This window comes from Tubulanus polymorphus, chromosome 3 (genome assembly GCF_964204645.1).
Source record: "Tubulanus polymorphus chromosome 3, tnTubPoly1.2, whole genome shotgun sequence".
Taxonomy (NCBI): Eukaryota; Metazoa; Nemertea; class Palaeonemertea; order Tubulaniformes; family Tubulanidae; genus Tubulanus; species Tubulanus polymorphus.
The window spans coordinates 190993-218609 of NC_134027.1; the positions used below are offsets into that span (position 1 = coordinate 190993).

Genomic DNA, 27617 nt, shown 5'->3' on the forward strand with positions numbered 1-27617 from the left:
GATTTTATTTTTTCAGTAATAATTATTTCATCTAATTAGGATTCGAACGTATAGGTCACGACTTGCGTTAATTAATCCATTTAATTATGAATTATTGAGGTAATTCCCGACGGGACACCCCCGAGCGTTCTGATTGGTCGAAAGGCATCACATGGTCAGCGTGACGTCATTATCGTGACGTATTTCCCATTGGCAACGCGGCCATCATTGAAAACAGAACAGTAATTCCGAGCTGGACTATCGCCGAAAATAGGGCTCTGACAAGTAGATAGGTGGCCCGATGCAGCCGAAACCCGCGCCAGTAGACAGAGTAAATACCGAGGAATAGAAAGAGCGTTTCAGCTGAGGAATAGCGGCTGAATTGAGTCAGGAATAAACAGGTGAAATGTCTACTCGAGTTAAACCGATGCCCATTCAAAGAGCGCGATCTTTAGTGGGAACAACAACAACCGGGGATAACATGTACGCGATAGAGAATCCACCATCAACTCATCTACCCCCGTTAACCAGTCAAACAGTCGGGGGTTCTACGCATCACGTCCAGTTAACGGCTCAGCCTCATCAATCCGTTAAAGTGCAACAACTTTACGAAGAGAGTAAACATCACCATGAGAAACATCATCGCGAATCGCATAGAGCAGGTGAGAAAGAGAATCAGACAGCCGGCGACCGTTATCAGCCGCAACAGAACGCAATCGTACGCCCGGGCTCGAGTCAGGGCAGTCTGACGAAAACTACCACGACAACGACGAATTCATCGGGAAAACGCAGCAACGCGATGAGCCCGGAGATCGCCATGAAACAATACATGCATAAACTATCATCTTACGAGCATCACGAGATATTCAGCTACCCGCAGGTTTACTTCGTCGGCCCGAACGCCAAGAAACGTCAGGGCGTCGTCGGGGGTCCCAACAATAACGGTTACGACGACGACCAGGGTTCGTATATACACATACCGCACGATCATATCTCGTATCGTTACGAGGTCCTCAAGGTCATCGGTAAGGGCAGTTTCGGTCAGGTGGTAAAAGCGTACGATCATAAAAACCAGGTCCACGTCGCATTGAAAATGGTTCGCAACGAAAAACGTTTTCATCGTCAAGCGCAAGAGGAGATCAGAATTCTGGAACATCTGAAAAAACAGGATAAAGAAAATGCGAATAATATTATTCATATCGTGGAGCACTTTGTGTTCCGTAATCATATCTGTATCACGTTCGAACTGCTCAGTATGAACCTTTACGAGTTAATCAAGAAAAATAAATTCCAGGGTTTCAGTTTGCAGTTGGTGCGTAAATTCGCTCATTCGATTCTACAATGCCTCGACGCGTTGCATAAAAACCGAATCATTCATTGCGACCTTAAACCGGAGAATATCCTGTTGAAACAGCAAGGTCGCAGCGGAATCAAGGTCATCGATTTCGGATCGAGTTGTTACGAACATCAGCGTATATATACTTATATCCAATCGAGGTTTTATCGCGCGCCGGAGGTCATACTCGGAGCGAAATACGGAATGCCGATCGATATGTGGAGTTTAGGATGTATCCTGGCTGAGTTATTAACGGGATATCCGCTGTTCCCCGGAGAGGACGAAGGCGATCAACTCGCTTGCGTAATCGAGATGCTCGGAATGCCTCCGCAGAAACTTTTAGACCAATCGAAACGCGCGCGTAATTTCGTCAGTTCGAAGGGATTGCCGCGATACTGTCCGGTTACGACGTTACCGGACGGGACGACCGTACTCCGCGAGGGTCGATCTCGACGCGGTAAAACCCGCGGTACCCCGGGTTCGAAGGCTCTCGTCACCGGGCTGAAGAACTGCGACGATCCTCTGTTCTTAGATTTTATGCGTCGATGTTTAGACTGGGATTACACGACGAGGATGACTCCGGGTCAAGCGCTCCGGCACGCCTGGCTCCGGCGCCGGCTACCTAAACCACCTCCCAACGAAAACGACTCTTCCGTCGTCAATCGACGCGCATCCGGTAATCGAGCAACTGTCGTCGCGGCGACCAACAAACTACCGCCGTCCGGTAGCGGTAAAGGTCAAGGACGTTTAGCGTTGGCGGATGAGGTTCCGACGTCTCTGAACACGAGAACGACGCTTCCGAAAATCGGCTCGACGATCTGACATCAGTTCGCTCGACTCAACCTAGGTGGCGTTTTAACCAAATAGACAATAATTCAATCATGACATTAATTAATTAAACACCGACACCGCAATTAATTAATTAAATATTTATTTATTTATTTGAAAACGAGAAAACGTGAAAAAAAAGATGATTGTGTGAGAAAAGCAACTGATTTTGCGTTTGGGTTTTTAGTTTCATATCAAACCAGAGAACAACAACAGACATCATCAGAGACAGACGCAGACGCGGGTGAAGCAGATATTTGTGTAAAATATTGATTTATTCGAAAAACGGGGAAAAAAACGAAAATTATCAACGTTTAGAAATATCAACCGTCCATCAGTATCTGGAGACTCCGAACGAACCCGTACCTCGTCGATTAATCAAAAAATCATAATAAATCAGTTTTTTTATTAATTATAATCATAGTCTATGATTATGATGCGTGGAATTATTAATCGTTTGCGTTTTTGTTGCCGTGTGCGTTGTGTGTGCCCCGCGACGAGAGAGCGTGTGCCGTGAAAATAGACTGTGATTCAAAAAATATAAACGAGTTCAGCGGCGTTTAATTCCGTCTCCTCGCGAGAAGAGAGGAATGAATAGTTTAAATTCACGCTCAGAATTCAATAATTCATTCATTTGTTTGCGGAGAAATTTAATGAATTATGGATTTATAGGCCGTTCTACGACTGTGTCGTGTATGTGACATCTGTTTCATTGAGGAACGGTGAACATTCCAATTATATTCGGCATTAGTTGCTGAATATAAGAATCAATCTCATAAACCCCTCGGAGAGATTCTTGAATTGTTTTATTTTGCTGGAACTGGTTCCACAGTTCTCTTTAAAAAACTTCATTTGAAGTTCTGCACTTTTTTGAGTCCCTATTTATGTATTTCCAATTCAATTTGCTAAATGTTAGTCGTCAATGTAATAATTATCCCAACGTCTAAAAACTGATTTTGGTGGCTCAAAACATACGAGTGAAATTTGAAGAGAATTGCGGAACTGACTTCTGGATACCGTGTTATTTGTTAATGTAATTATTCATTGTTAAATCATGTTATTGTTAAACGCATATTTTGTGTAGAGGGGTATTTTTATCATAGGGATAATTGATTACCAGCATAATTTAGTTTTTGGGACACGCGCCCAGCCCTGACCCAGTTTAGGGCACGCCTAGTCCGGAGCTGCGAATCGGGTTCAGAATCTGTGGAAGTGGAACTAGATCAAGAATCTGTAGAACTAGGTTTCAATTGTGGAACTGTGTCCCGAATATTCAGTTTTTCTTAAAGAAAAGAAATAATGTTTTTAATGAGCGTGACACACACACACACAGCTATAAGCTGCTTACAGCTATAAGCTGCTCGTGTCTCCTGTTATTATCACTGATTCCGAACTTATTCTATATAATAGTATTACAACAACCGCTAGCATACCGCACTGTGTTACCATGACAACATCTCCCCTCCCGGTATATCTGGTCTGTTGTCCCCGGTGCTGTGGACCGACCGGCGGCATGCAGACAGACGGATGATCAGTTTATCTGTGATGATTGTTCATTAGTTCTATATCATTTTCCTCATTGAGAGAGACAGAGGGAGTAGTGTAATTATCTGATCAGTTTGACAACCTGGTTCCACAGTTCGAGACTAGAGCTTACTGAGTAAGACTGTACTCATTTTTACTGTGGAACTGGATTCAGTTGTTCAAATGTTCAAAAGATTTTGAAATAATTTCAAAACTAAAATTTTTTAGAAATTGATTGTACCTGGTAAATGTACCGATGTAACAGACCTCCCCCCTGGTCGCCCTCCTCTGTCCCCTCACCCACCAATCTGTATCTAAACAGACTGTATCAGGTCAGTGATCAATGATGACTTGTAACTGAGAGACTTGTGCGCGATTAGTTTTAAATTGAGGAGCTGTTTATAATCATTGATTGTTATTGGCTGCGGTTTATGTTCCAATTCTGAACACCTGTTTAACCATTAGAGTCACATTCCATGAAATAAATTCATGTGTATTTTTTAACTGTATTGTTTAATAATATCTCGAGAGTATCTCCACTGTCGGCGGTGTGGTTTTAAAATGGCTGCCGTTTTGTCATGCGTTCAATGTTTTAATAGATCTATTTTTAAACTCGTCTGTTTCCTAGGTTTGAACCTGGTTTTTTATTGCTACGGTCGACATGCTACCTATCGAAGCTTAACCATAGATTTTAGTTGAAATTTATCTTTGATGCAGTAAACTCTGTCTTGTTCGGTAGCAATTCAATATTTCACCGAGTTTGGATTCAGAGTTCAGTTTCACTAAAAAAAGGATTAATTCGATTTAAAATTAATGACAAAACGACGAAAAGTTATTTTTTTTTTTGTAAAACTCGATCTTGGAAAATTAAATGTTTATTCAAATAGGTTTTAGCAGAATTCATCTTAATTAAATGACCAGTTTGGCAGAGTTGACCGGTAGCGACCTGTTTGGCAGAGTTGACCAGTATCGACCAGTTTGGCAGAGTTGACCAGTATCGATTATTAGAAAACAGTTGACTGTATTGGTTATTTTTTAGTAATAAGTCAACGATCATGTTTTAAATCAGGTTTATTTTACCCGGGCTCCAGAAGAACATGTTTTCATACTGCTTGCTCCAGTGACAATCAGTTAGTCATCAATTAGAGAATTTGAAACTGTGAATTTAGAGTATTTTTTGGTTTTAAGAATTAAGGTTTTATGTTTGCTTCGATTCACCATATTTTAATGCATGTTCTTTATTTTTGCCGTGGTTTAAAAAACTTTGATTATTTCGAAATCAATCTTGTATTGTTTTTTTTTTAAATCGATTGATTTTTAACGACTGGTCGTTCTGCGATACGCGATCTATAATGATTAGTCACTCTCTTAAAAAATAGCACAAATTATATCTCGGTGTCTGAGATAGAAAGAACCCTCCACCGATACTGTAGACCTCTGTAAAATTGCGGACAAATTGACATTTGCTAAAACCAACAAGTTTTAAATTGAGAAGATTCGCAATATCTGTGTAAGATGAATATACAGAGAAAATACCTCATTAATTCAACCAAATATGAAATGTTATTGGCGAGTAAAAGAGAATATATTTTAGAACAAATTTTCAGTTAAATATGAATATCTTGTGAACTGTTCGCCTGATGATGTCTTATAGTGTTTTAGCCGAAATGTTGCTCATCTTCTATTCAGCTTTACATTTTTGGCTGAATTATTGTGGGGATTTCTCTTGTGAATTTAGCAAGTTTTATTTGGCAAAAAAAACACCTAAAAACTTGTGAATCATGTTTAGTTCAGAGAATATCTCAATTCTGATCGGTTGAAGAAGTTTCTGGTGTTTTCTGTGTCGTTGCTTTATGTCTAATATTTGTGTGCTAATATCTCATGTGTGCCTATAAATAATAATTATTATAATAAATAATTATATTAATATTTATTCAAAGTACAAAAATAGACACCAACAACAGCAGCAGCAGTGTAACAGTGTATATTGTATTATTTAATTATATGTAATTTCTGTGATTATAAGAAAAAGTACAAAGTTATTTTTTTCTTATTTTAAATATTTTACTCTTTTTGTGAGTAAATATATTCGGTAACTCAGAAATATAAATATATATATTACAGTTTGTATGTGATTATGAAATGATGACATATCTGCTATTTGAAGTTGTCCGATCTGTGTCAGTCAGTTGAGTGGTGACAATGTTACTATAAATACAACCCCATAGTTTACTGTAAACTGGCTTCCAGTTTCACTGTATCAGCGACAACATGAGAGTGTAGATCTACCGACTCTACAACCTGTTACTTACACCCCCTCAGACAATCACCATTTTAAGGCTAAGATAAAATGATACCTTGTTTCTCATGATCCGCAGTTCATTTCTATAACTGCCAGCTCTCTGCGGTCAGCTCGATCCTGATTTTAAGAAGGGTAGATAGGCGGCCGGGTCAACTTTTTAAGCTCAGCAGAAATAAGAAGCATGGTATCAATTGTTTAGCCTAATGTGAAGTGTGGACGATCCTGGTGTTTGTAGTTCAATAATGATTATCTCGGGTGAAGCACTGAACACATGTAAAGTGTGGACGATCAAAAATTAGGAGAATGTCTTATCGGGTGCAGGGTCCAGGCCGTAGATTGTAGATCTGCATAAATGATAAATAAAAACTTGTTGTATATTTTTTAGTGTAAATAACAAATAATCGTGAGATTTTGACTGAAGACTATTGTAAATGTTATAGTTCATCATCAATCAGATCAGTGGTTTTGGCTTTTTGAAATATTTGACGAAATTCTTTGAATTTAAAACCATGAAACCAACTTTTGACATCCTCTCAATTATCTACCGAAGTGCTGGCCTACTTAAAAACAAAAAATTAAATACAAAATTGTTTTGTACGTATGAATTTTATAAATTATGTCACAGCCAATTAAAAATGGTAGTTTCTACAGTATTTCACGTGTTTTTCGTAATTTATCGTTTTGTTGGAGTTTGAACGTTGAACCCCCGGGATCAGTGAAGGATGTCAGTGGTTCAGGTTCCCTCTCGTCTCTCATCAAACCCCCGGGATCAGTGAAGGACGTCAGTGGTTGAGGTTCCCTCTCGTCTCTCATCAAACCCCCGGGATCAGTGAAGGACGTCAGTGGTTGAGGTTCCCTCTCGTCTCTCATCAAACCCCCGGGATCAGTGAAGGACGTCAGTGGTTGAGGTTCCCTCTCGTCTCTCATCAAACCCCCGGGATCAGTGAAGGATGTCAGTGGTTGAGGTTCCCTCTCGTCTCTCATCAATCCAGAATTCACCGGATCAAATCTTAGTTTCTTGGTCGACGGTTCACCAGTCTCGGCGCTATCACTTCCTAAATATGAAGATAAAACCGAGGAATTGCTTATACGTCTGAGGCGAAGCTTCGAAAAAACGATTAACTTTAGTGAGATTCGAAATAAAGAGTTGAACCTGTTTTTGTAAAACTGATCCCTGAATGGTGGTGTTTCGATTTCATCTTATCGAATGTTAACATTGAGACCCGTCACTGAGGGAGGGGTGCTATGTGACCAGGGAGGCTGCAGAACCTCGGCTCTCCTTCACTGACGGTGAATGTCATATACGGATTATCAGCAGGTTGCGCGGAGAAACGATTGATATATTTCATTGATGAATAAAGCTGGATTAATTCGACTCAAATATCGAGAATAGAAATTGATTATTTCCTACAATTGATTAAAACCTTTTAATCTCTTCTGCTTCTGACGAGAAAATTACTGAAAGAATATTTCAGATTTTAATCGAATTCTACCGATAGATGGTCGAACGAGGAAATTGGCAAATTCGTCCATCATAATAGAAAAGTGAACGGTCGTAGACAGGGCGATAATGAGGACAAGCATCTTCAACCCACACAATTCGGAACTGGATCAAGTCAAATTGAACCCGGACAATCTGTCGAACTAGATCCAGAGTCAAACTGTACCCGAGTGGAACTGGACCCCAGAGTCACAATAAACCCATACAACTGTGAAACTGGGTCCATAGTCAAATTGAACCCTCTGTGAAACCTAAATAAGTAATTCAAATGGAGTTAAATATTTCTTTGTGTTCACATCTGATCCCTGGATGAAATAAAGGTCGCAGATTGTTTGTCGCCTCTATATGCCGTGTACAGTACTATATGGTTGTGTTCCACGGAGAGTAGAGAGCGAACTCTTACAAACATCTGTTCACAAACCTACATCCTAATCACATGTAACACCGTGTCAAACTGTAAGGTCCGCTCCCAGCCGCCGGCATCGCCTTCTATATCGACATTTACAGATATTGAATTCCGACATTAAACTCTATTTTTGATTAATCATTTTCAATCAACGGTTAATTCCTTGGAATTATATCGAAGGAATCCCTCTGGAACCTTCACCTTTGAAACATACCTTAAACTATTGCAGGGACCAGTTTAAACTCTCAGTAAACTTTAAACTCTCTTAAAATCGGTTTGACTTCTGTAATTCAGTTTACCATTGTAACGAATTAACAGTTTATCCTTTTTGTGGTGAAATTTTGACGGCAGTTTTTGAAAGAGTGCCGATAAAATGTCTGGATGTTTGCATAGATTCGTCCTCTTCAATTAAGACTCAATCTCCGTGTTGAGGATCAGAAATTGTAACAAATTATTAAGATTCCAATGATAGAAATAAACCGAATAAAGCAAAATGTTTTATAAGTAGAGATTAATTAACGGCCGGTAATGGTTGGATGGTGTTACACTACGAAACGCCGGAAAGTAGCCTAGAGGAATTAGCTACCAAGTCACTGTGTTCCTAAGATCGATCAATCAATGATTTCATATTGATTTTATTGATTATCGTTGTTGTCGCAAGCTGCCGTGTGTGGAAGCTGGCCGATTTATTACTGCGCAAGTGGTTATATGTGCAGTGGTTTTATACGGACTCTCGGTACCCCGCATGTTTCTGGGTGTCCCACCTGTTTTTGTGTCCCTGGATCCTGGGTGTCCCACCTGCTTCTGGTGTCCCTCCTGTTTCTGGATGGATGTCCTGGGCTTTGGGTGTGCCGCCCTTAGGTTTTCTAAGCCCGGTTTCCATCCGTGAACCACCACGAGCAACCTGGTTGAGCAATCACTGGTTGAGCAATCACTGGTTGAGCAATCACTGCCGGGTTGAGCAATCATCTCAACTCGACAATGGACAACAGTACGGTTACAATTAGAAGTCTAAACGATTATTGCAGTAAATATTGTAATGGCCAATTTGGAATTGTGCGCCGAGACGTGTAACGCGTTCAGTACCTTGTTCATTAATATTTGAATAAACAATAGAGCTTGGTTTTCATTGTTCGATGAGAGTCAATATCATTACCGCAGCAGCAGTTAGACCCGGTCCACTGTCAGACAGGCCGTGCCGTCAGACCCGCGCCAGCAGTCAGACCCGCGCCAGCAGTCACTGTCAGACCCCGTACCAGCAGTCAGACCCGCGCCAGCAGTCACTGTCAGACCCCGTACCAGCAGTCAGACCCGCGCCAGCAGTCACTGTCAGACCCCGTACCAGCACTCAGTCAGATGATGACACTCAGTAAAGGACATCAATTCATTCATTATCACCAGAATCTGAATTGAACGGATCGATATATAGAAATTGAGAAGGCTATTTGAATAATTCATAGCTATACTGACGCTCAGGTTCAGAATGAGGTATTTATATATCAATGATAGAAGCATCCCCCAGCCTCACGCATAGCTACAGTGAAGCCGAAATATTGATTCTCCGCGCGCCGTATTTTTTTTCATCCACATTTTCTCTAGCTGCGCATCTTCTCGCTGATTATCGACGAATTTTCCTGTTGCATTTCGTGCTCCAGGCAACAACTGATCTCCCGCAGTGTCATCAACAGTTCATCCGTTCTGCCAGATCGAAGTTAAAACCGTTAGAAATAATAACGGTTATTTGAATTTCAAATGAGTACAGCATTCGAATTCATTCTCAACGATTTCATGAAATAGATGATTTTTTTATTTTTTTATTTTGTCTAGAAGTTCCAGGCCACATTGACGTCACAGCTCTTGCAAGAAGCGGCTAAAATTTACATGACGGTCATTTCTTGACGGCCGACGCATTGGGACCTTGGGCGTTTTATAGTCAATCTGTTGCTCAATGATTGGGCTACAGTGCGGTACGTGTTTAAACCATGCAGGATCCGAACCGGTTCCAATTATTTGTCGGTTAAATTTGAATTAGTTAATTTTTCTCGTCTTCTAGTAAACGGTTTAACCTTTTAGTCAAACTTTGATTTGGAACCGGATCCTTTTGGTTTGATAACACGAAGCTAGCGAGTGAGATGTTGAATCGTTGAGATGACTGCAGTAATCTCTACCAGACAAGTATCTCACGTCTCAAAGAAATCAATTTGTTACGCCGAGTCAGTATCGCATTTTCAGGATGGCTCCGGGTAGATTATGCGCTGTGTCAGTATCCTTCAGATTTCATCTCGACCACTTCACACAAGAATATCGATGGAATTTTCAAGCTATTGATTCCTATTTAAGATGTATCTTAGTTTTCAAGGATCCTTTTCCACTTGGGAGTTAGAATTGACTCAGAACTCGGGATCCAGTTGGCACAGTTGTGAGTTAGAGTGAACTCAGGATCCAGTTGGCATAGCTGTGAGTTAACTACATGTATTGAGTTTCAGACATTAGTTAGGATTAGACATTATTGATTAGGATTATAGTTAATTTTTCAGTGAGTTATTTGTTGGACCAGAAATTTGGAATTGGGTCTGGATTTATGACGACCTTAGAATGATAATTTGTGAAATTATGGTTAATAAAGTTTTATGGTCCCGCTGCAGGTTCGAATATTCCCTTTAAAGATTTATAAAGAACAGATTGGAATCTATTGAAGCTATGAATTCATAAACGGGTTATTAAAAAGAAGCAAAGCACCGTGAAATTAGCTTCATTTGATTAAACTAGTTTAGTATATCTGAGATTCGTAGAGATCAAAGAGCTGTGGTCTTGTGGTTAGCACATTGAACGGTACCCTACAGGTCCCAGGTTCGAGTCTACTGTCGGCACGAGGAGTACATTTTATTTCGTTATTTGGAATATTTCAATTTTTTGTTTAAACTTTGCCTCGAATTTTACCATTTTGTAATAAAGAACTTTTTGAAAAGCTTGGGTTCGATGACAATGAATGTAATGGTGGTGTAATTATAGGATTATTCTACTGTTTCAATATTTGATAACAATGTTCAAACACCTTCAGAAATGCATGAATTACTAATTACGCTTCGTTAATCGTTTATGTGTTCACCAACACCAACAGCAGCAGTAACAGCACCAGCAGCAGCAGCAGCACCAACAGCAGCAGTAACAGCAGTATGACCAGCACCAGCAGCAGCAGTTACAGCAGTACCAGCAGTAGGACCAGCAGCACCAGCAGCAGTAACAGCAGTATGACCAGCACCAGCAGCAGCAGTTACAGCAGTAGGACCAGCACCAGCAGCAGCAGTTACAGCAGTAGGACCAGCACCAGCAGCAGCAGTTACAGCAGTAGGACCAGCACCAGCAGCAGCAGTTACAGCAGTACCAGCAGTAGGACCAGCACCAACAGCAGCAGTAACAGCAGTATGACCAGCACCAGCAGCAGCAGTTACAGCAGTAGGACCAGCACCAACAGCAGCAGTAACAGCAGTATGACCAGCACCAGCAGCAGCAGTTACAGCAGTACCAGCAGTAGGACCAGCACCAACAGCAGCAGTAACAGCAGTATGACCAGCACCAGCAGCAGCAGTTACAGCAGTAGGACCAGCACCAACAGCAGCAGTAACAGCAGTAAGACCAGCACCAGCAGCAGCAGCAGCACCAGCAGCAGCAGTACCAGCAGTAGGACCAGCACCAGCAGCAGCAGTACCAGCAGTAGGACCAGCACCAGCAGCAGCAGCAGCACCAGCAGCAGCAGCAGCACCAGCAGCAGCAGTACCAGCAGTAGGACCAGCACCAACAGCAACAGTTACATAGCAGCTCTTATTATCCTACACGACAACTTGTGGAACTAGGAACTGAAGTGTGGAACAGGGCACTGTGGAACTGTGGAACTGGGTGTTGCTGATAAATTACGTAGTTCTGACTGAATTTACTACAATGCAGCAGATGTTTGACATTAATCCAAGTGCTGCCCTCGGTGACTCAGGCTAAACGTAATTTACTCGTATAGTAAACTGCGTGACAGCTGGGTCCATAATTCAATAATAAACCCATAATCAATCCACGTATACCATTGATATTCAGAGTCGTCTTCAAGTCAGAATCTGGCTGATAAAATGACAACTACAAGCAACAGAACACACTTCCATAGATCGCATAGTGCACAGTCAAGACATAGATCTAAGTCCGACTCTTAGTCCTTAAACTAACAGCCACGAGACTACAATATGAGTAGCCTCAAAATACGTAGCCCGACCCATATAGCTCTGGTCTGTCGAAAACCACTTAAACGCGTAGCTAAGATGCTGGCCTTACAGTCTACCTCTGGAATACGTCCAGGGCCAGATCCATGGTCCAATTTTGACTGCCTCGATCGCCGAGGAAAAAAGGCCACTTTTTTCAAAAAGCAGCACATTATAGGAATCAACCTCAATGCAAAGGAAAAGCCATTTTCCTGGGAAGACCGTTCTTAAGATTGAAGACCACTTCAGACTTGAGTTACGACTGTGCAACTCTGGGCCCTTAGATAGTTTTTAAATGTTTGAGTAAAACTTTGAGTGCGAACTGTGTGAAACTGGATCATGATTTTTTAAAGATCAGTATCTGTTAATTTAAACGTACGAATAGAACCGGTCCTAATCTTCCAGGGTGATATAGCAATGTTTTAATGCGTATATTTAGTCTCTATTGTTCAGAATCAACTACCATGAATAGCGCACTCAGGGCCATAGATTCCAACAGCTAACGACGCTCCGATAATATTCCATTAAATGGAAATAAACTGGGTATTCGCTGAGGACTTATTTGTAAATAATAAGTCTATACGGATAACTAATCTCTATTCAAAGGAAACTCTGTACGAAGTGGTTCTAATTCTTTAGCGAAATAAATCTAACAACCAGAACCTCGGTATTCAGGTGCTTACTGCGAATAAACAGATTATCTTTAACATTAATATTTACTGTTTGAAATGTTTATCAATTATTTAGATTTTCTATGCGAGAATTTGGCGTCGATCACAAAATTTCCTAATTCGCACAATTGAAAAAAAACCAGATTCTGTAATTGTTCGATGTGATTAAGAATTATAGAATTCAATTTGAATTTTTATTTTTCGTCTACTTGGAATAACAGATGACGTCACAGCCCGCGTAATTCCGTGTCAAGCGGAGGTGAAAGTGACAGTTGACGACCCTTTGTGTCGGCCATTATGACGCTGACTCCCTGAAGAAAATCTCGACCCCGGTGTCACAATTATTCCAAAATACGTCATATTGGCCGTCAAGCGGCCGTCAACCTACACTAGTCATATACACGTACATATATATAGCAGTAATTTATTCATACATATTTCACAGGATTAGAGATCATTTCGACCTGAACCGCGGTAAAGCAGACTATTTAATCTTCTATGATCTCCCTTCGTGATTGCATTTATGAACATTCAAGCAATCTAAGACAGCGTGTAATTTATGTGAGAGAGGTCTCCTCCTCGCGATACCCGGGTCTCTCTAACGCGCTACTAACCCCACTCAAGAGTTAATTAACTTACTCTAGAGAATAGATCAAATATTTATAACCACCATATTCAGTCTCTTTAACGTCGTGATGTTTGGGCATAAATTCAAATCATGCTATCATTTCATCAAAATTGTATTATATGAAATTGCGGACCCCAATCGCGTGTCGTGCTTGCTGATGTGTTGTGATAGGTTCTGTATACACAGCAGCGTCTGTAGGGATCAGTTTCACCAGGGTCGAGCTCCTCTCCTACCAGTGCGCGCGGAGCTGTCCCAACATCCATGGGTTCTGTAGGGATCAGTCTCACCAGGGTCGAGCTCCTCTCCCACCAGTGCGCGCGGAGCTGTCCCAACATCCATGGGTTTCTGTAGGTTCAGTTTCACCGGGGTCGAGCTCCTCTCCTACCAGTGCGCGCGGAGCTGTCCTAACATCCATGGGTTCTGTAGGTTCAGTCTCACCAGGGTCGAGCTCCTCTCCTATCAGTGCGCGCGGAGCTGTCCCAACATCCGTGGGTTCTGTAGGGATCAGTTTCACCAGGGTCGAGCTCCTCTCCTACCAGTGCGCGCGGAGCTGTCCTAACATCCGTGGGATCTGTAGGATCAGTTTCACCAGGGTCGAGCTCCTCTCCTATCAGTGCGCGCGGAGCTGTCCCAACATCCGTGGGTTCTGTAGGATCAGTTTCACCAGAGGGTCGAGCTCCTCTCCTACCAGTGCGCGCGGAGCTGTCCTAACATCCATGGGTTCTGTTGGATCAGTCTCACCAGGGTCGAGCTACTCGCCCACCTGTGCACGCGGAGCTGTCCCAACATCCATGGGTTTCTGTAGTTTCAGTTACGGCGCTGTCCTGTCCTGTCCTTCAGTGTGGAGCTATCTAAAGGTTTGAAAATGTGAAATCGATTCGGGAGGAAGTTTCACTCGATTCAGACATAAAATGAAATCCTCCTCGCAATATAGGTCTAACAAGGTTTCTACCAAACCCCAGACACAGTGATAGTGTGGCCCAACGATAGGAAACACAGTCATATTTCCAAATCTGGCCAACTAGGTAAATTCTGCCTGGCTTTGGGGAAATGTTTTTTACCATTCGCCGTGAAAGAATTGGAACCATTCCGATAGGTTGGAAAACAGAAAAATTAAGTGGAATACCATAATAGGGTTGGGTTATTTTGCTTCGGAATGATAATGATAAAAGTCCCGAGACACTGAGCTGGCTGAATCGAGGACTCACGCGTAGGCGGATATCTGGCACAGAGATGTTTAATTAAGATTTATATCACCGTTAAATCCTATATCAACCCTTCTAATTATCTGACGGCGTCGTAAACAATAAATGTCGTAGGTCAAATTTATTTCAAAGTAAGTATTGAGGTTAATATATTTATAGGTGATGGCAAAATGTGTTTGAGTATAGATAACTAACCTGGGGCCAGTTGCACGACACAAGTCCATGGTCCATGCAATTTTGGACTTACGGTTGTGCAACTGGGATTGGTCTTCCGTAAGACTGGTCTTAAGTTGTTAGATTTGCTATAGGGCTAAGCTGGGCTAAAAGACTGGTCTAAAGTTGTTAATTAGTTATAGATCGAAGATGGTCATAGATTGGCCTTAAGTATATGTATAAGTCATAGCGTGCAACTAACTCCAGGTCCCCAGTTTCACCCCCTCAGATCCAGTTGGACCAGTTCCACATTTGTTGGTTAGATTTGAATACTTGAATCACTCCTGAACAGTAAATTAGTTTGTTTTGTTCAATAAGTTCTTAATCGATTCTTATCTACCCGGCCCCGAGCACTGTCCGTTCACTTTCCACCAATGTATTCAAAAACTGTTATAGCTAGAATTGTAAGATTTTAGGTTTAAACGTATTACTAAATATTTATCAATGAAATTGGTTTATTGATTTAAACTGTGAATTTGTATGTGCTTTATCTACAGTAAGACGCCTGTCTGCGTCCTGGGTCAATATTGACCTTTTCTCAAGTGTTTGACCCTCTCAGTAAATCTAAACACTTCATTGTTATCAGAAATGTCTCATGGTGCCGGTCTGCTAGTATCGCAACACGTATAACATCTTAAAGTTTGAATGATTCTAACAGTATTTATGTACAAGATGCGAGATGGTGCACGATGTCTCTTGGGTTCGAACCCGATTGATGACGTCATCCTATCCGTATTAGCAAACTCCTCGTTCCAAAGTGTCAGGGATCGATGACGTCATCTTAGATTCCATAGATAAATGTATGTTTAACCACGAATCCAAATCCTATGTAAGGTTTGCCAATTCTCGGACCCCTTAATTTTTTTCAAATTAGTTATAAGGTTGGACGGAGGACGTTGGGTGACGTAACCAAATCGTGACGTCAACTATGACTACCATCAGCGTCCTCTATAGGTTAAAACAGAAACTAAGAAAGTCTTAGTGATTTCTTTTTTGAAATGAATGTATTATCTTTATTTAATCTGAAAACCTTTCAGCGAAATAACAGAACATATCAACAAAATTTAATAAGAATGTTTTTTAAAACCTTCTTAAGTTTAGAATGTCAGACCAAAATGAGCACCGCACAATATAACATCAGTCCTATTGAAGCAATAGCGAAATACAAAATACAGATTTATTTTTCATTGAAAATTAACACAATAGACTTCATTCAAGACGGATCTCAGAAACTATGTGCCACCTGAAGGCAATGACGTGAATTTCAGCTGTAATTTTTGAGATTTTTGTGAAAAGAAAAAATTAATGAAGACATTCAATATAGCACCGTATAAAAACAGGTTCTAGCTACAGATATACTTAAAATACAGGAGACACAATTACTTTCATCTACCTTCCCCTGAAAACCCTTACTGCCGGTACAAGGCAATCTCCTGATGACCATACCCACTATCAGGCAAACCCAACTACCCTTGCTGCCAGGCTAGTCCTGCTAAACCTTACTGCTGCTACCAGGCAATAAACCCACTAACCCTACCCGCTACAAGGCTTAGGCATGTTTAGATTCAGGAACATTTTGAAATCTTTACTTTATCACTGGTATTAGTAAATACAGTCGTAATAAAACTATTCATAGTTAAAGCTAATAAATTATTACATGAATGAAAATAGATAAACATCAGTCGTAGTTTGAATATAGATGAAATATGACTGATCTTCGTTCTCGTAACGTCGTCTGCCGCTGACAAATAGAACTTCTGAAAAACACAAACAAACACAACCATTAATATACATTGTATTACACAGTTTAACAGGGTTTTACCATTAGCAATTACAACCAATTTCTTACAACTAACGACACGAATTTCAATAACAAAACAGCTATAAATAGTAAGTAAAAGCACCAGTGTCAGCAGCGGCTGAACAGCAACCGCAACAGCAGCAGCAGAAGCAGCACCACCGGTAGCAGTCCTGATGATAGAGTCTGAATTACCTCAAAATAAATGCTTTAGTTCCATATTTTGCATCAATTACATAAGATAAGATAAGATTCTATTCCGAGATATTGAGGGCTACAGATATTCAGGGTCCAGTTTTACTTAAACTTAGATGCAACAGTTGTGGGTGAACCCTCGGGCTTCAGTTAAAAACTGGATCCAGTTCAACAGTTGTGAGTACAGTGTTAACATTAGTTCAGTCAAATTCAAACTCAGAGCAGTAGAACCACCGGAACCTTGTCTATAAAATCAGCCCCTGCTGTTTGATTTGAATCTAATATCTGTAACTATAAATAATTTAATGAAATTTAGACAATAACAAGGACAGGTTAAGCTTTTCTCAAGGCTGGTTGTTGAATTCTTATGAGACTAAAATCATTGAACTATGAACAGATAGGGATCTATGTATTAATGGTTACCTTGTGTTCTATGTTCAGGAATGTTCAAGAATTTCACACTTTACCGATTAATTCAAATAAAGACGAATGAAAAGCTTCCTTAAACACTTAAATCAAACAAACGTCTGCTTAGTAGAAAATCAATAAAACCGTTCGTTATTTTCAAATATTAAATACTAAAGGAATATCATGATTCATATTTTTTCAAATTCAGATTGAAATCAAGTCATTAAAAACAGACCTTGATCCAAACAGACTTTTATTTCAACAAATTCTTATCGACCGCATGAATCGCGACTGAGGACTAATTTTTAAATTGAATACCTACAGTTTGTAAGGTATATTAGACAAGTTGATTGAGTAATGGCTTTAAAACAGAGTCTATAAAAAACCCACTGAATATCATAAATTCTTGTTCGATAATATCATACCGCTAAACGCCCTCCTACCTCCGCCGGCCCGCCACGTCGAGAATTACGAAAAACACACTTATCAACTGATAAATGTATATTTTCAACACTCTGATAAACATTAGTGACAACTGTCACAATGTTCTTATCAGACAAGGTTACGAAATAACGATTGACAAACACTAAACTGAACACGAGGCGTTTGGTTTTATATAGATCAGGATCTGGTTAAACTTAAAAATCTAACTCAAATTTTAATTGCTGTTTTGGTTTATACTTCAATGAAGAGGAAATCAATTCAAACTTGATCGTTTTAGGATAAACTTTTACATGAATGTGAAACCGCAGGATCCACATTTATGAATAAAACGTTTCATTGAACACCTCAAGAGTGAGGGATAACTTTTCACTCACAACTTTAGAACAGAGTCCAGTCCTAACTAGAGTTAACTACTGCTGGGTTAGGTTAAGAAAAATGTCTATAAAACCTGCAGGGGTTTTGAGCTAAATCTAACCACAGACTAAAGATGAGAACCTGAAGTGGAGATCGGTTCAGCATTAAATCTTAATCAACACCAAAAATATCACGAGAGCATTAGAGATATAATAAGACTACAAGAAAATGTTCAATGGTTTGAAAATATTGAACAAACAACAGGAAAGCTCGAGGAGACAGTCTGACCTAGAAAACAACGAGTAGTTCCCTATTGAAAAAACCTTCATTACTTTCATTCATTTTTCACAGAACTCGTTTTTCGATATATCTATATTTCTACATCTCTCTCAGATACTAAAAATAGATCGTAGCGTTTGAAAATAAACTTTAAGGTGAAAAACCTGGACATAACTTTATTCATACAAGATTTACAAACTGCTCAGAGGGCACATTTTTTCTCGTAAAAATTGAAAAAAAAGATTATATTACTTTAGTGAACATATTCTTACTATCAATATTCCCTATAAATAAGTTTTATGTTTATCGCGATTTTATCAATTTTTCTAGAAGAAGTTTTTTATTTGCAAGTTGTGAATAGATTTAACGTAAATGAATTCCCACAACAGAATCAGTCGTGAGTAAATACAATGATTAATGGTATTTCACTGCAGGTGAACAAAGTTCTACATTGAATCAAATCTTTCTTTGTAAAACTAAATCAAAACCGTTAAAAATTCATTAAAGTTTCATTACTTTTCAAGGTAGAATTCTCTCCAAATTAGAAAGGCGTCAGAATTCTGCTTGCACTACGAATCAAGTTTTAAGTTGAATTCTAATCTCACATCAAATTAACCTAATATGAATTAACGAAGATTAAGTTGCTTTCAATTGTTCTTAAAAAACTAGTTTCAATTTAGGACCTGGAATTAAGCTAATTCTCTTAAGGTCTATCTAGAACCTGACAACCCTTGTCATTATATATCAAATTATTTTCATTCTAGAACCAATTCATACTTGTAGTAATTAATTGAGTATATTCTGGTTTGAACGGAGTTATAAACCACTGAACTATAGGAATTATTGAGCGCGATAAATAATATAACAGTTTATATCGCTATTACCCACTGTTACCATTGGCAACAGTACACAAGACAACTAACACCATCTATTGGAAATATATTGTACTACATAGATTTTGCCAAGTGAGATTTTTCAAATTGTCTGAATTTATAAGGAAAAACATCGACTTTTTGAGTGGATACAGAAATGAAAAGTTCTAGGAATTAAATAATTGAATACCTAATAGTTCATAGTAAATACATCAAGGCATAATTCACACATGCCTCGAGATATCAGGTGCCTTTTAGTAAATCTCCTTTGTGCCATTCACGAGAATAGATTGTAATGTTTATCCCAGAAAGCTGCTTCAAGACTTAGTGTCAGTATTGAGGAGGGGAAAATAAATAGAGGATATTTCATTTTTGATGAATTGTCCTGTTATTGACGGTTCTGCGGTCAGAGGTTTTTATTTCTCCCTCCTGATTTCGCGCCCGAAAACTAATATTCATCAATATGTTGATGTTGATAGTATAGGGAAGAAGAAGGTGACTAATGTTTCTCAATCTTCACGGCACATTAAACACTAGAAACTGAATATTGAATTGATATTTACCTTGATTCAGTTCAGTTCATGTATAACAACCTCGAACGACAACAAACGCGTGATTTAGAACTGATATTATCGCATCCATTCGCACTTCCAGACAACGGACCATCGATTATATTATCACAATAACTAAAACAGTCAGGATTTAAATTCGGGCAGGCTGTGATGAAATCACGTAACGCGGCACCGGACACGAGGGAACAACCGCTTAAATCGAGACCGGTTAATTCGGGTAGACCTCCGTGTGATATCAGCGATCTGAAATTACATTCAAACATAATTCGAAAATAAGATTGTAGGTTTTAACTGAAACTACATACAAGAATCATTACCCTTATAAACATATGACTGGTTTAAATTAAGCTCATGTAGATCCCACCTACCTCAATCCCAGATCAGTAAATCTGTGACATCCTGAAAAGTTCAACGAAACGACATTTCGTCCGTATTTCAGTTTGGCATCTCGCCAGCTGGTCGGACGTCTGTCTACACGGAACGGACAATCATCGTACAACAAACACGACGTACAATCATTACTGTCGTCATAGCTACCATTACTACGACTGTCGTCATCGCAACACGAAAAGTCATTGATATTTTCGAGTACGATTACACCGTTACTGGCTGGAACTGCCAGGTCCGAGTCCGAGTCCATCTGCCGCTCATTATCAGGAACGTATGACGAGTCTGTCTGGTATCGTGAACATTCGTAATTTAATGTCTGTTCGTAATTCAAGTTCCCACAACACGGTGATAAACCTCTCTGACTTTCTGCACTGCATGATTTACCGAGAGCCCTCGTTAATCGGATGAGAGTAGCGTCCGTTAAATTAACACAACCGCAAAACTTTGCCACCTTTAACTTTGTGAAACATTGCTTCTTCCCGATACTGAAAATTATCAAAAATATAAATAACCTAAAATCAATGGAACAGTTTTAAAACGTCACGACCCCCGCGGCCAGCGTCAAAACTAATCAGGGTCAGAAATAGGCCCCTTAATATTGAGAGAAAAGTGATTGCTTTTGTTTTGTCAGTTCATAGCTGTCATAAATCTAAATTCATGAAACCAAGATATTGATGATGTAATTAGGGATGCAGAGCCACTGTATTTCAGGGTTATGAATATGATTTCTCTATAACTAACCCTTTGAAAGCTGCATCAGATATCCTTGTGTATGACAAATCAATATGTTCTAGATTAGGACAATAAGTCAGGATAGACCTCAACTAAAATACAAATAAAACATCGATATTCCAAATTTTATCCATATTTCACGTGTGACTATCTCTTTACAGATCAGTCAGGACTCTTACCAATTCATTACTCAGGGCTTTACTGTGTGAAAGATTCAATAATTTTACTCCGACTCCAACTTTAGGCAGAAGATATTTCGTAATTCTTCGCAACAGTTTGATTTCATTCTACAATGAAATAAAACAAGACAATTCAATGATTGTCGTCCGCAATCAACACAACTTTTATGAGTTGTTTCGCTTGGATGTTACTTCTACCCAGGAGTAAGTGAGGGAGGAGGGAGGAGGGGAACCTGACCTGAAAGCTGTTACATTGATGTTCTGATCCCAGCAGGGAGAGAGACATGTCAGAATGATTTCAATGGTTTTTTAAGAATTCTAAATTTACCTTTATAGCATCATTATCAAATTGATCGCTATTGGTGCTGCAGTCACTGTCTGCAGATTCATCAATATCGGCATCTTCATCACGCATTATATATTCATCCTTTTCATCACAGTTTACATCGTCACTCTCATCATCATCATCACCAGCACCAGCAGCTGACTCATCGTAATGAAAACTCCAATCACCTGCAAGATTTATAATTCAAATTTCAAATCGATAGCAAGCGACTTTCTGATTGGTTTAGAGATAACTGCCATCCTCACCTTTCGCCCAATGAACAGGCAATACTTGTTTCCAGAGATATGGATCCATTGATAAATCGGACCACTGTCGACACACTTGAGCACAGCGTCCCAGATCTTGAGCTCCCAGATAACTGAATATATTTAACAGTATTTCAGGTGGCAGAACTGCATGTGATTCAATACTATCTTCACAACCTAAAAATAGAAATATAAATAAATACACTGAAATAACAAACAACCTTAATATCGAAATCAGTCATTGATATCGAGATAAACTGACTGGTTTTTTTAAGAGGATCAGTATCTTGTAAATCTTTCACATGTTTCTCCGGCTGATTTTTCATATGTTCCTCGATCACTAATTTCTTCAATTCCCGAAGTTCGTCGTACGTGAAATATTTCATCAACAACGGTTGAAAAACCTGTCGATAAGAGAAACAATCACCGTATCAATACTTCATCATTCCGTATCAATACTTCATCATTCTGTTTAAAAATTCACATCATTACCGGCTCTTCGGATAAGTTGTACAGTCGTGTCTTAGAATTTGAAACAAATCTAAGACCAACTTAGTTCTATAGCCAATCTAACAACTTAAGACCAGTCTAAGACCATCTTAGTTCTATAGCCAATCTAACAACTTAAGACCAGTCTAAGACCATCTTAGTTCTATAGCCAATCTAACAACTTAAAACCAGTCTAAGACCATCTTAGTTCTATAGCCAATCTAACAACTTAAGACCAGTCTAAGACCATTTTAGTTCTATAGCCAATCTAACAACTTAAAACCAGTCTAAGACCATCTTAGTTCTATAGCCAATCTAACAACTTAAGACCAGTCTTAAGATTTAAGACCTCTTTTTGACTTAAGCCACGACTGTGCAACTAGCCCCCAAGTATAGCTCACAATAGGACTTAATCTCCTGTGAAAATTTCCTGGCGTATAGAACCAAAAAATGAAGCAGCAGCCAGTTTCACAGTTTTGAGTCGATAATTGAAAATAAACTAATTTTGATTCGATTCACAGAACTGTGAAACAAGATGAAGATGTTAAATTGAAGAGGTCAAACTTAAGGTCTTACCTCTTCTTCCTCTTTCATGTGAGGTATGAAATTCTCAGTGAACGCCTCTAACGCTTGTTTTAACTGTAATGCGTAGAACGTTATTTCAGGTTTAGGACGATGCAGACATTGATAACCGAGCTGCACTAAACTCAGTATATCCGATAAACGATTGTCTTTGTGACAGTTACAAACTGCCGTATTATGAATAGAAAGAGCTCGTAGTTTCGACTGTAATCGTGACATGATGTATTCGTTTTCGATTTTCTCGTGGCGTTTAAACTCGTTGAAAGTGTTGCTCAGATTTTGCAGAAGCATCTGTAATTCCAGTTCGCACGAGAAATTTGTGTTCGACAACTGAAAATAGATATTCACAAGAACATTCTGAGTGTAAGTCGTCAAATTAATGATCGTCACACTACGACTTAAGTGATGTTTTACTGTAGTTTGGTAGTGTCTGATTCTAGGCCACTGGCTAGAGAGGGTCGGGGTGATCTAGCCAGCAGTCAGCCAGGGACAGCACGGTAGAGGTATCGGCCATAAGCAATAAGGAATTTATTGGGGTAGGGGATACCATATCCACTCTTAAAACTACTACTCACAGGGGGGTAGGGAAATGGCTTTAACCTAAAAAGCTAAATGCATCTATGTGATGCTAGGTGCAATGAATGAACATTATCGTTTTCTTCTTTTTATTTGAAGAATTTTACATAAGTCCTGCAAATCATGTCTAAAAATGCAGTCGATTGCAGATTGCTCTGATTGAGGGTGAGTTGCGCGGTTATGAGGAAGATGTCAACAGTAATAAACAGTTCTACTCAATACTACACACAGTTCTCTATCATTCTAACATCTCATAATTACCAGATCATAATAATCATCCACCAAACTCTTCATTCTTAAATGTGGAATCGAGAAAACATCGACCTCTTCCGGGTACGGCGCCATTTTGTTTTCATCTCGCGACTTCTCGCGCGCGACTGACGAGATTCCGCGTGAAGTAGGTGACGTCACGCGTTACTGTGGCGACGTTGTTACTGGCGTCAATGCGGAACATTAGTATCTGGACTGTTACAGTGAGGAACACAGCTGACTGTAAAACTTCCAGCTCGCTTTTCAATTAATTCTGCTGACACCGCACGGGATCTTTTAAAGTCTATCCCGTCATGGCTGGAAGAGGTTACCCCGCTGACACTCAGAGACAAAGATCGTTCGCTGAAACTATCAAAAAAGAGAGGGACGCTCGTTTGGCTTGGTGGAAAAAACTCGTGCAAGGCGGTGAAAATGCGGCTTCGATGGGTGGAAAATCTCAACAGTATCACGTCTTCCGAAAAAAGATCGAAAATCAAAACGCGGCTGCAACTGCTGAAGAGTTGACGAAGAAACTGCCCGAAATTCGTAAAGAAAAGCATTTTCATAAAAGAATGCATTCGGATTTGGACGCGTTAATGTTGAATAAAGATAGCGGTAAAAATGTGGAAAATATCCTGGTCGAAATGCGACCCCCTCGGCGTCGAACTCGGAAATTATTGTATAACGGATTTTCTAAAGAAGGCGCCGGAAGATTTCAATATTTGCAGAAAAGATATCACGAAATTCCTGAAGATAAGTTCGCATATCCGATATTGAGTTCGTGGGAGTACGGCTGGAGATTGGGTGACGTTATCAAAAAAGAGGACATCAAAAAACCGGAATATGGACGAACGAGAATCGTGGCTGATACGTTTTATACGCGAACGGGGATCCCGACTTTAGAGCGAGTGCAGACCAGCCTTTTTTAGTGCCGCCGAAATCTGAATTTGTGCGTTCGATTTGTATACAAACTTCATACGTATTATATACATACATATATTTATATCATAATCTGTTTTGAGATGAAAAAAAAAGAAACGACTTTTTAAAAACTATTCAAAACAAAGTGAACTTTATTGTGCGTATTATTGATCCGTTTTTATTCGCTGGTTTAAATATTTGAAAGACGGTTATTTTCGAGAGACTTCTCAGTCTTCTATTCAAAATGGTGGAAAACTTCGCGAGGAAATAATTCGACCAGGAATCGGACGGTGGAATGTGTTGTTTTGTTAACGAGCAGGTTATTTCAAAACCTGTTTATGGCAGTCGATTCGGCGATTCAGGTGATTTGCTATGTGACAAACGTAATTTACAAAATCAAAAATTCATGGGCAACCGAATCAAAGGGATAACCCCTAAGCGAGATTTATGCAAATTTTTACATTCAGAATGACGTATTATGCAAATTTTCCCGCAGTGTTAATCACGTATTAAATTCATTTTGTAGACATTTTTTTAAAGATCTATTTCTAATTTGTGTGAAAATATTAAAATCAAAAGCGACAATGTGTGTGCGGTGTGCCGCGCGATCAAAGCATGCACGTAAATCCTTCCACAAATACTTAATCCTTTAAATGGATTTTACTTGTAATATATTCAATTAATTATATATATACTAATATTTATATTCATATATAGGATGATAGTATATATGTTGTGCGCGTACTTGAAATATGTGTGTGTCCGTGTGTTTTCAAGTTGATTCAAAAGATAAGCGCGGGATGTCGGTGTTCGAACCCGTCCCCGAGCTGTCTATATAAGTCCTTATCAGATGCCATCCGTCCAAATATGGCTAGTATAATAATATTTTATATATATCTGTTTAATTTATCTAATCATCAGGTCAGAAATTGTACTGACTTCTAATCAGTTTATATTTGTACATACTTGTAGAATTTATTATGACTGAAGATAGTTTTATGTAGTGTATATTTGCTAAACCGCAAATGACGTGTAAAATCCTGCGCATTCGGTACTTAATTAGAATACTGCGCACTCACTGGACAGTGTCGCAGTGTTTGACCGCTTAACACACACTGTGTCGTTATCAGGTTCTCACGCGGCCTTCAGATTGAAGGGTAAAAGTTTGACGAGATTAAAATGTTTATTTTGAACTTAACTAAAGATTCATGGAATGACTCGAATAAGACCTATACTAAAAGTGCACACGCGAAGCTCAGGAAACATTCCTTCATTTACTGAAATTTCGAATAGTAAAAGCGTCTCAAAGTCAACAGAACATCGGGTTTAAGACAAATAACGAATTTTTTGAAGTCTCTTTCGTAAACGAAACTTTATTCCAAAGCTTAAGCTCTATCACAGGTCTGACTAAGAACCTGCAAGATTTGATACTCAGAAAATCATCGGATCTGACCAAGAATCGACGTATTTTGTGCTTCTAATTCTAAAATGATAACGCCAGGAAACTATCATCAAAATGTGTGATGAAATCACTTCATCTAAAAACTTGTAAATAACACTTGTATATAATTCATGATTAAAATATATAAATAGATAGTTAGACAGTAAGATATTTTAGAAAGCTTTATTCGTCGTGTTTTGTCAGTTGTAGTTACTGTTAATGTCGTGTGGCTTCAAAGCGTGCAATATCTTGTACAAAATTATCTTTTTTTTCTGAAAATGAATTCGTTTCAAATTTTTTATCAATTTTATTTAAGGATCTATTTAATTATTTATATATGTATCAATTTACACCATTGTCCCTGATTAATTCTGGTAATGATTACGATGTGCACTGTTTGATATGATTATGTATGGAATTTTTGTTTGTTTACCAAAAATACCGTTATACGGATCACACTCTGCGGCCCAGGATCATGTAGCCCCTCAGACATTCGATATTTTCTGACCACGTTTCAAATTCACATGTGTTCAGTGCTTCACCTGAGACATCTCCAATTGAAAATGATCTACAAACACCAGATATAAGACATTTTATCAGCACACTTTCAAAAACTGATCGTCCACACTTCACATGTGTTCAGTGCTTCACCTGAGACATTTCTAATTGAAAATGAACTACAAACGCCAGACATTAGACATTTTATCAGCACACTTTCAAAAACTGATCGTCCACACTTCACGATTGTATGAAGGGTTACTGGGCTGCAGTAATTGAGTATTTTAGGTATAGATTTGACGTGTGTTTGAGGTAATAATCTATTTATATTCATCAGTGTGTTTTTGATGAGATTTTTAAAGCGATCTGTGATATATCTATAAATTTCGATATTTCGAAAGTATTTATTTCGTGAAGGATTCCGTATTTGCGTAAAATCTCACATTTTTCGAGGTTTTCTATTTCTATGAGAGCGCGTGCGCACACCACGCACACCACGCGCGCACACACTCCCTGTTTGTCGCACCTAATGTCACAATATTCTATGATTTTATTCTGAACTACTGGATGAAGACCCGTTGATTCTATGATAAACAGCTTGTTTGTAACACTAACGAGCAGAAGCGCTTATTTAATCTGATAAATCTGAGAAAAATATTTAAAACGTCATCAGTGGTGCCGCAACAAGTAGCTGCCACTCGTAATAAATTAATCTAATTCTGTTAAATGAAATTCTCATTATCAATGAATGTACTATTGATGAAATAATTAATTTAATGATAAAAATCTAAATAAAAAAAACATTGTATATTCCTAATTTTCCTTGTTGCTAATTGTTGTTATCTGTATCGACTGAATTTGACGAATAGAACTAGTGGATTTATCCCCATGGAACCCCGGAAGGAAGCCCTCTGTTATTAGCGAAGATGATTTGAAACAGTATCACATTCGCTCAAATAAAGCATGATTTTACAACCAGTCAACCACTCCTGACTGGTCAACAGTTACCACACCTGACTGGTCACCAGTTACCACACCTGACTGGTCACCAGTTACCACACCTGACTGGTCACCAGTTACCACAACTGACTGGTCACCAGTTACCACAACTGACTGGTCACCAGTTACCACACCTGACTGGTCACCAGTTACCACACCTGACTGGTCACCAGTCACCACACCTGACTAGTCACCAGTTACCACACCTGAC

The 27617-nt window shown here is 39.2% G+C and overlaps 3 protein-coding genes across 3 annotated transcripts; 2 read left to right on the forward strand and 1 right to left on the reverse strand.

Annotated features, from left to right (window-relative positions):
• The first annotated feature begins 203 nt into the window (after positions 1-203).
• Positions 204-6590, forward strand: LOC141901402 (dual specificity tyrosine-phosphorylation-regulated kinase 2-like). Its single transcript, XM_074788610.1, has one exon. It carries the CDS (start codon positions 386-388, stop codon positions 2135-2137), a length of 1752 nt encoding a protein of 583 aa, XP_074644711.1. The 5' UTR covers positions 204-385; the 3' UTR covers positions 2138-6590.
• A 9283-nt stretch (positions 6591-15873) lies between these two features.
• LOC141901474 (F-box/LRR-repeat protein 5-like) lies at positions 15874-23684 on the reverse strand. The gene is made up of 10 exons (XM_074788737.1): positions 23560-23684; positions 22717-23052; positions 21914-22055; positions 21652-21828; positions 21389-21573; positions 21061-21168; positions 20891-20973; positions 20128-20634; positions 19751-20002; positions 15874-16594 (listed from the first exon to the last, which is right to left on the reverse strand). The coding sequence occupies exons 1-9, from the start codon at positions 23641-23643 to the stop codon at positions 19762-19764; spliced, it is 1863 nt and encodes a 620-aa protein (XP_074644838.1). The 5' UTR covers positions 23644-23684; the 3' UTR covers positions 15874-16594; positions 19751-19761.
• Positions 23685-23756: 72 nt separating this feature from the next.
• LOC141902348 (uncharacterized) lies at positions 23757-27208 on the forward strand. The gene has a single exon (XM_074790030.1). The coding sequence runs from the start codon at positions 23862-23864 to the stop codon at positions 24474-24476; it is 615 nt and encodes a 204-aa protein (XP_074646131.1). The 5' UTR covers positions 23757-23861; the 3' UTR covers positions 24477-27208.
• Positions 27209-27617: the final 409 nt, after the last annotated feature.

Excerpts from the sequence above, each read along its gene's own strand:
- LOC141901474 (XM_074788737.1), bottom strand. The coding sequence starts at position 23,643 with ATGGCGCCGTACCCGGAAGAGGTCGATGTTTTCTCGATTCCACATTTA. Across the intron at positions 21,829-21,913 it reads TGATCCTCTTAAAAAAACCA|GTTGTGAAGATAGTATTGAA; the intron begins GTCAGTTTATCT and ends TTCTATTTTTAG. Across the intron at positions 20,974-21,060 it reads AAGCCCTGAGTAATGAATTG|TTGAGGTCTATCCTGACTTA; the intron begins GTAAGAGTCCTG and ends TTTGTATTTTAG.
- LOC141902348 (XM_074790030.1), top strand. The coding sequence starts at position 23,862 with ATGGCTGGAAGAGGTTACCCCGCTGACACTCAGAGACAAAGATCGTTC.
- LOC141901402 (XM_074788610.1), top strand. The coding sequence starts at position 386 with ATGTCTACTCGAGTTAAACCGATGCCCATTCAAAGAGCGCGATCTTTA.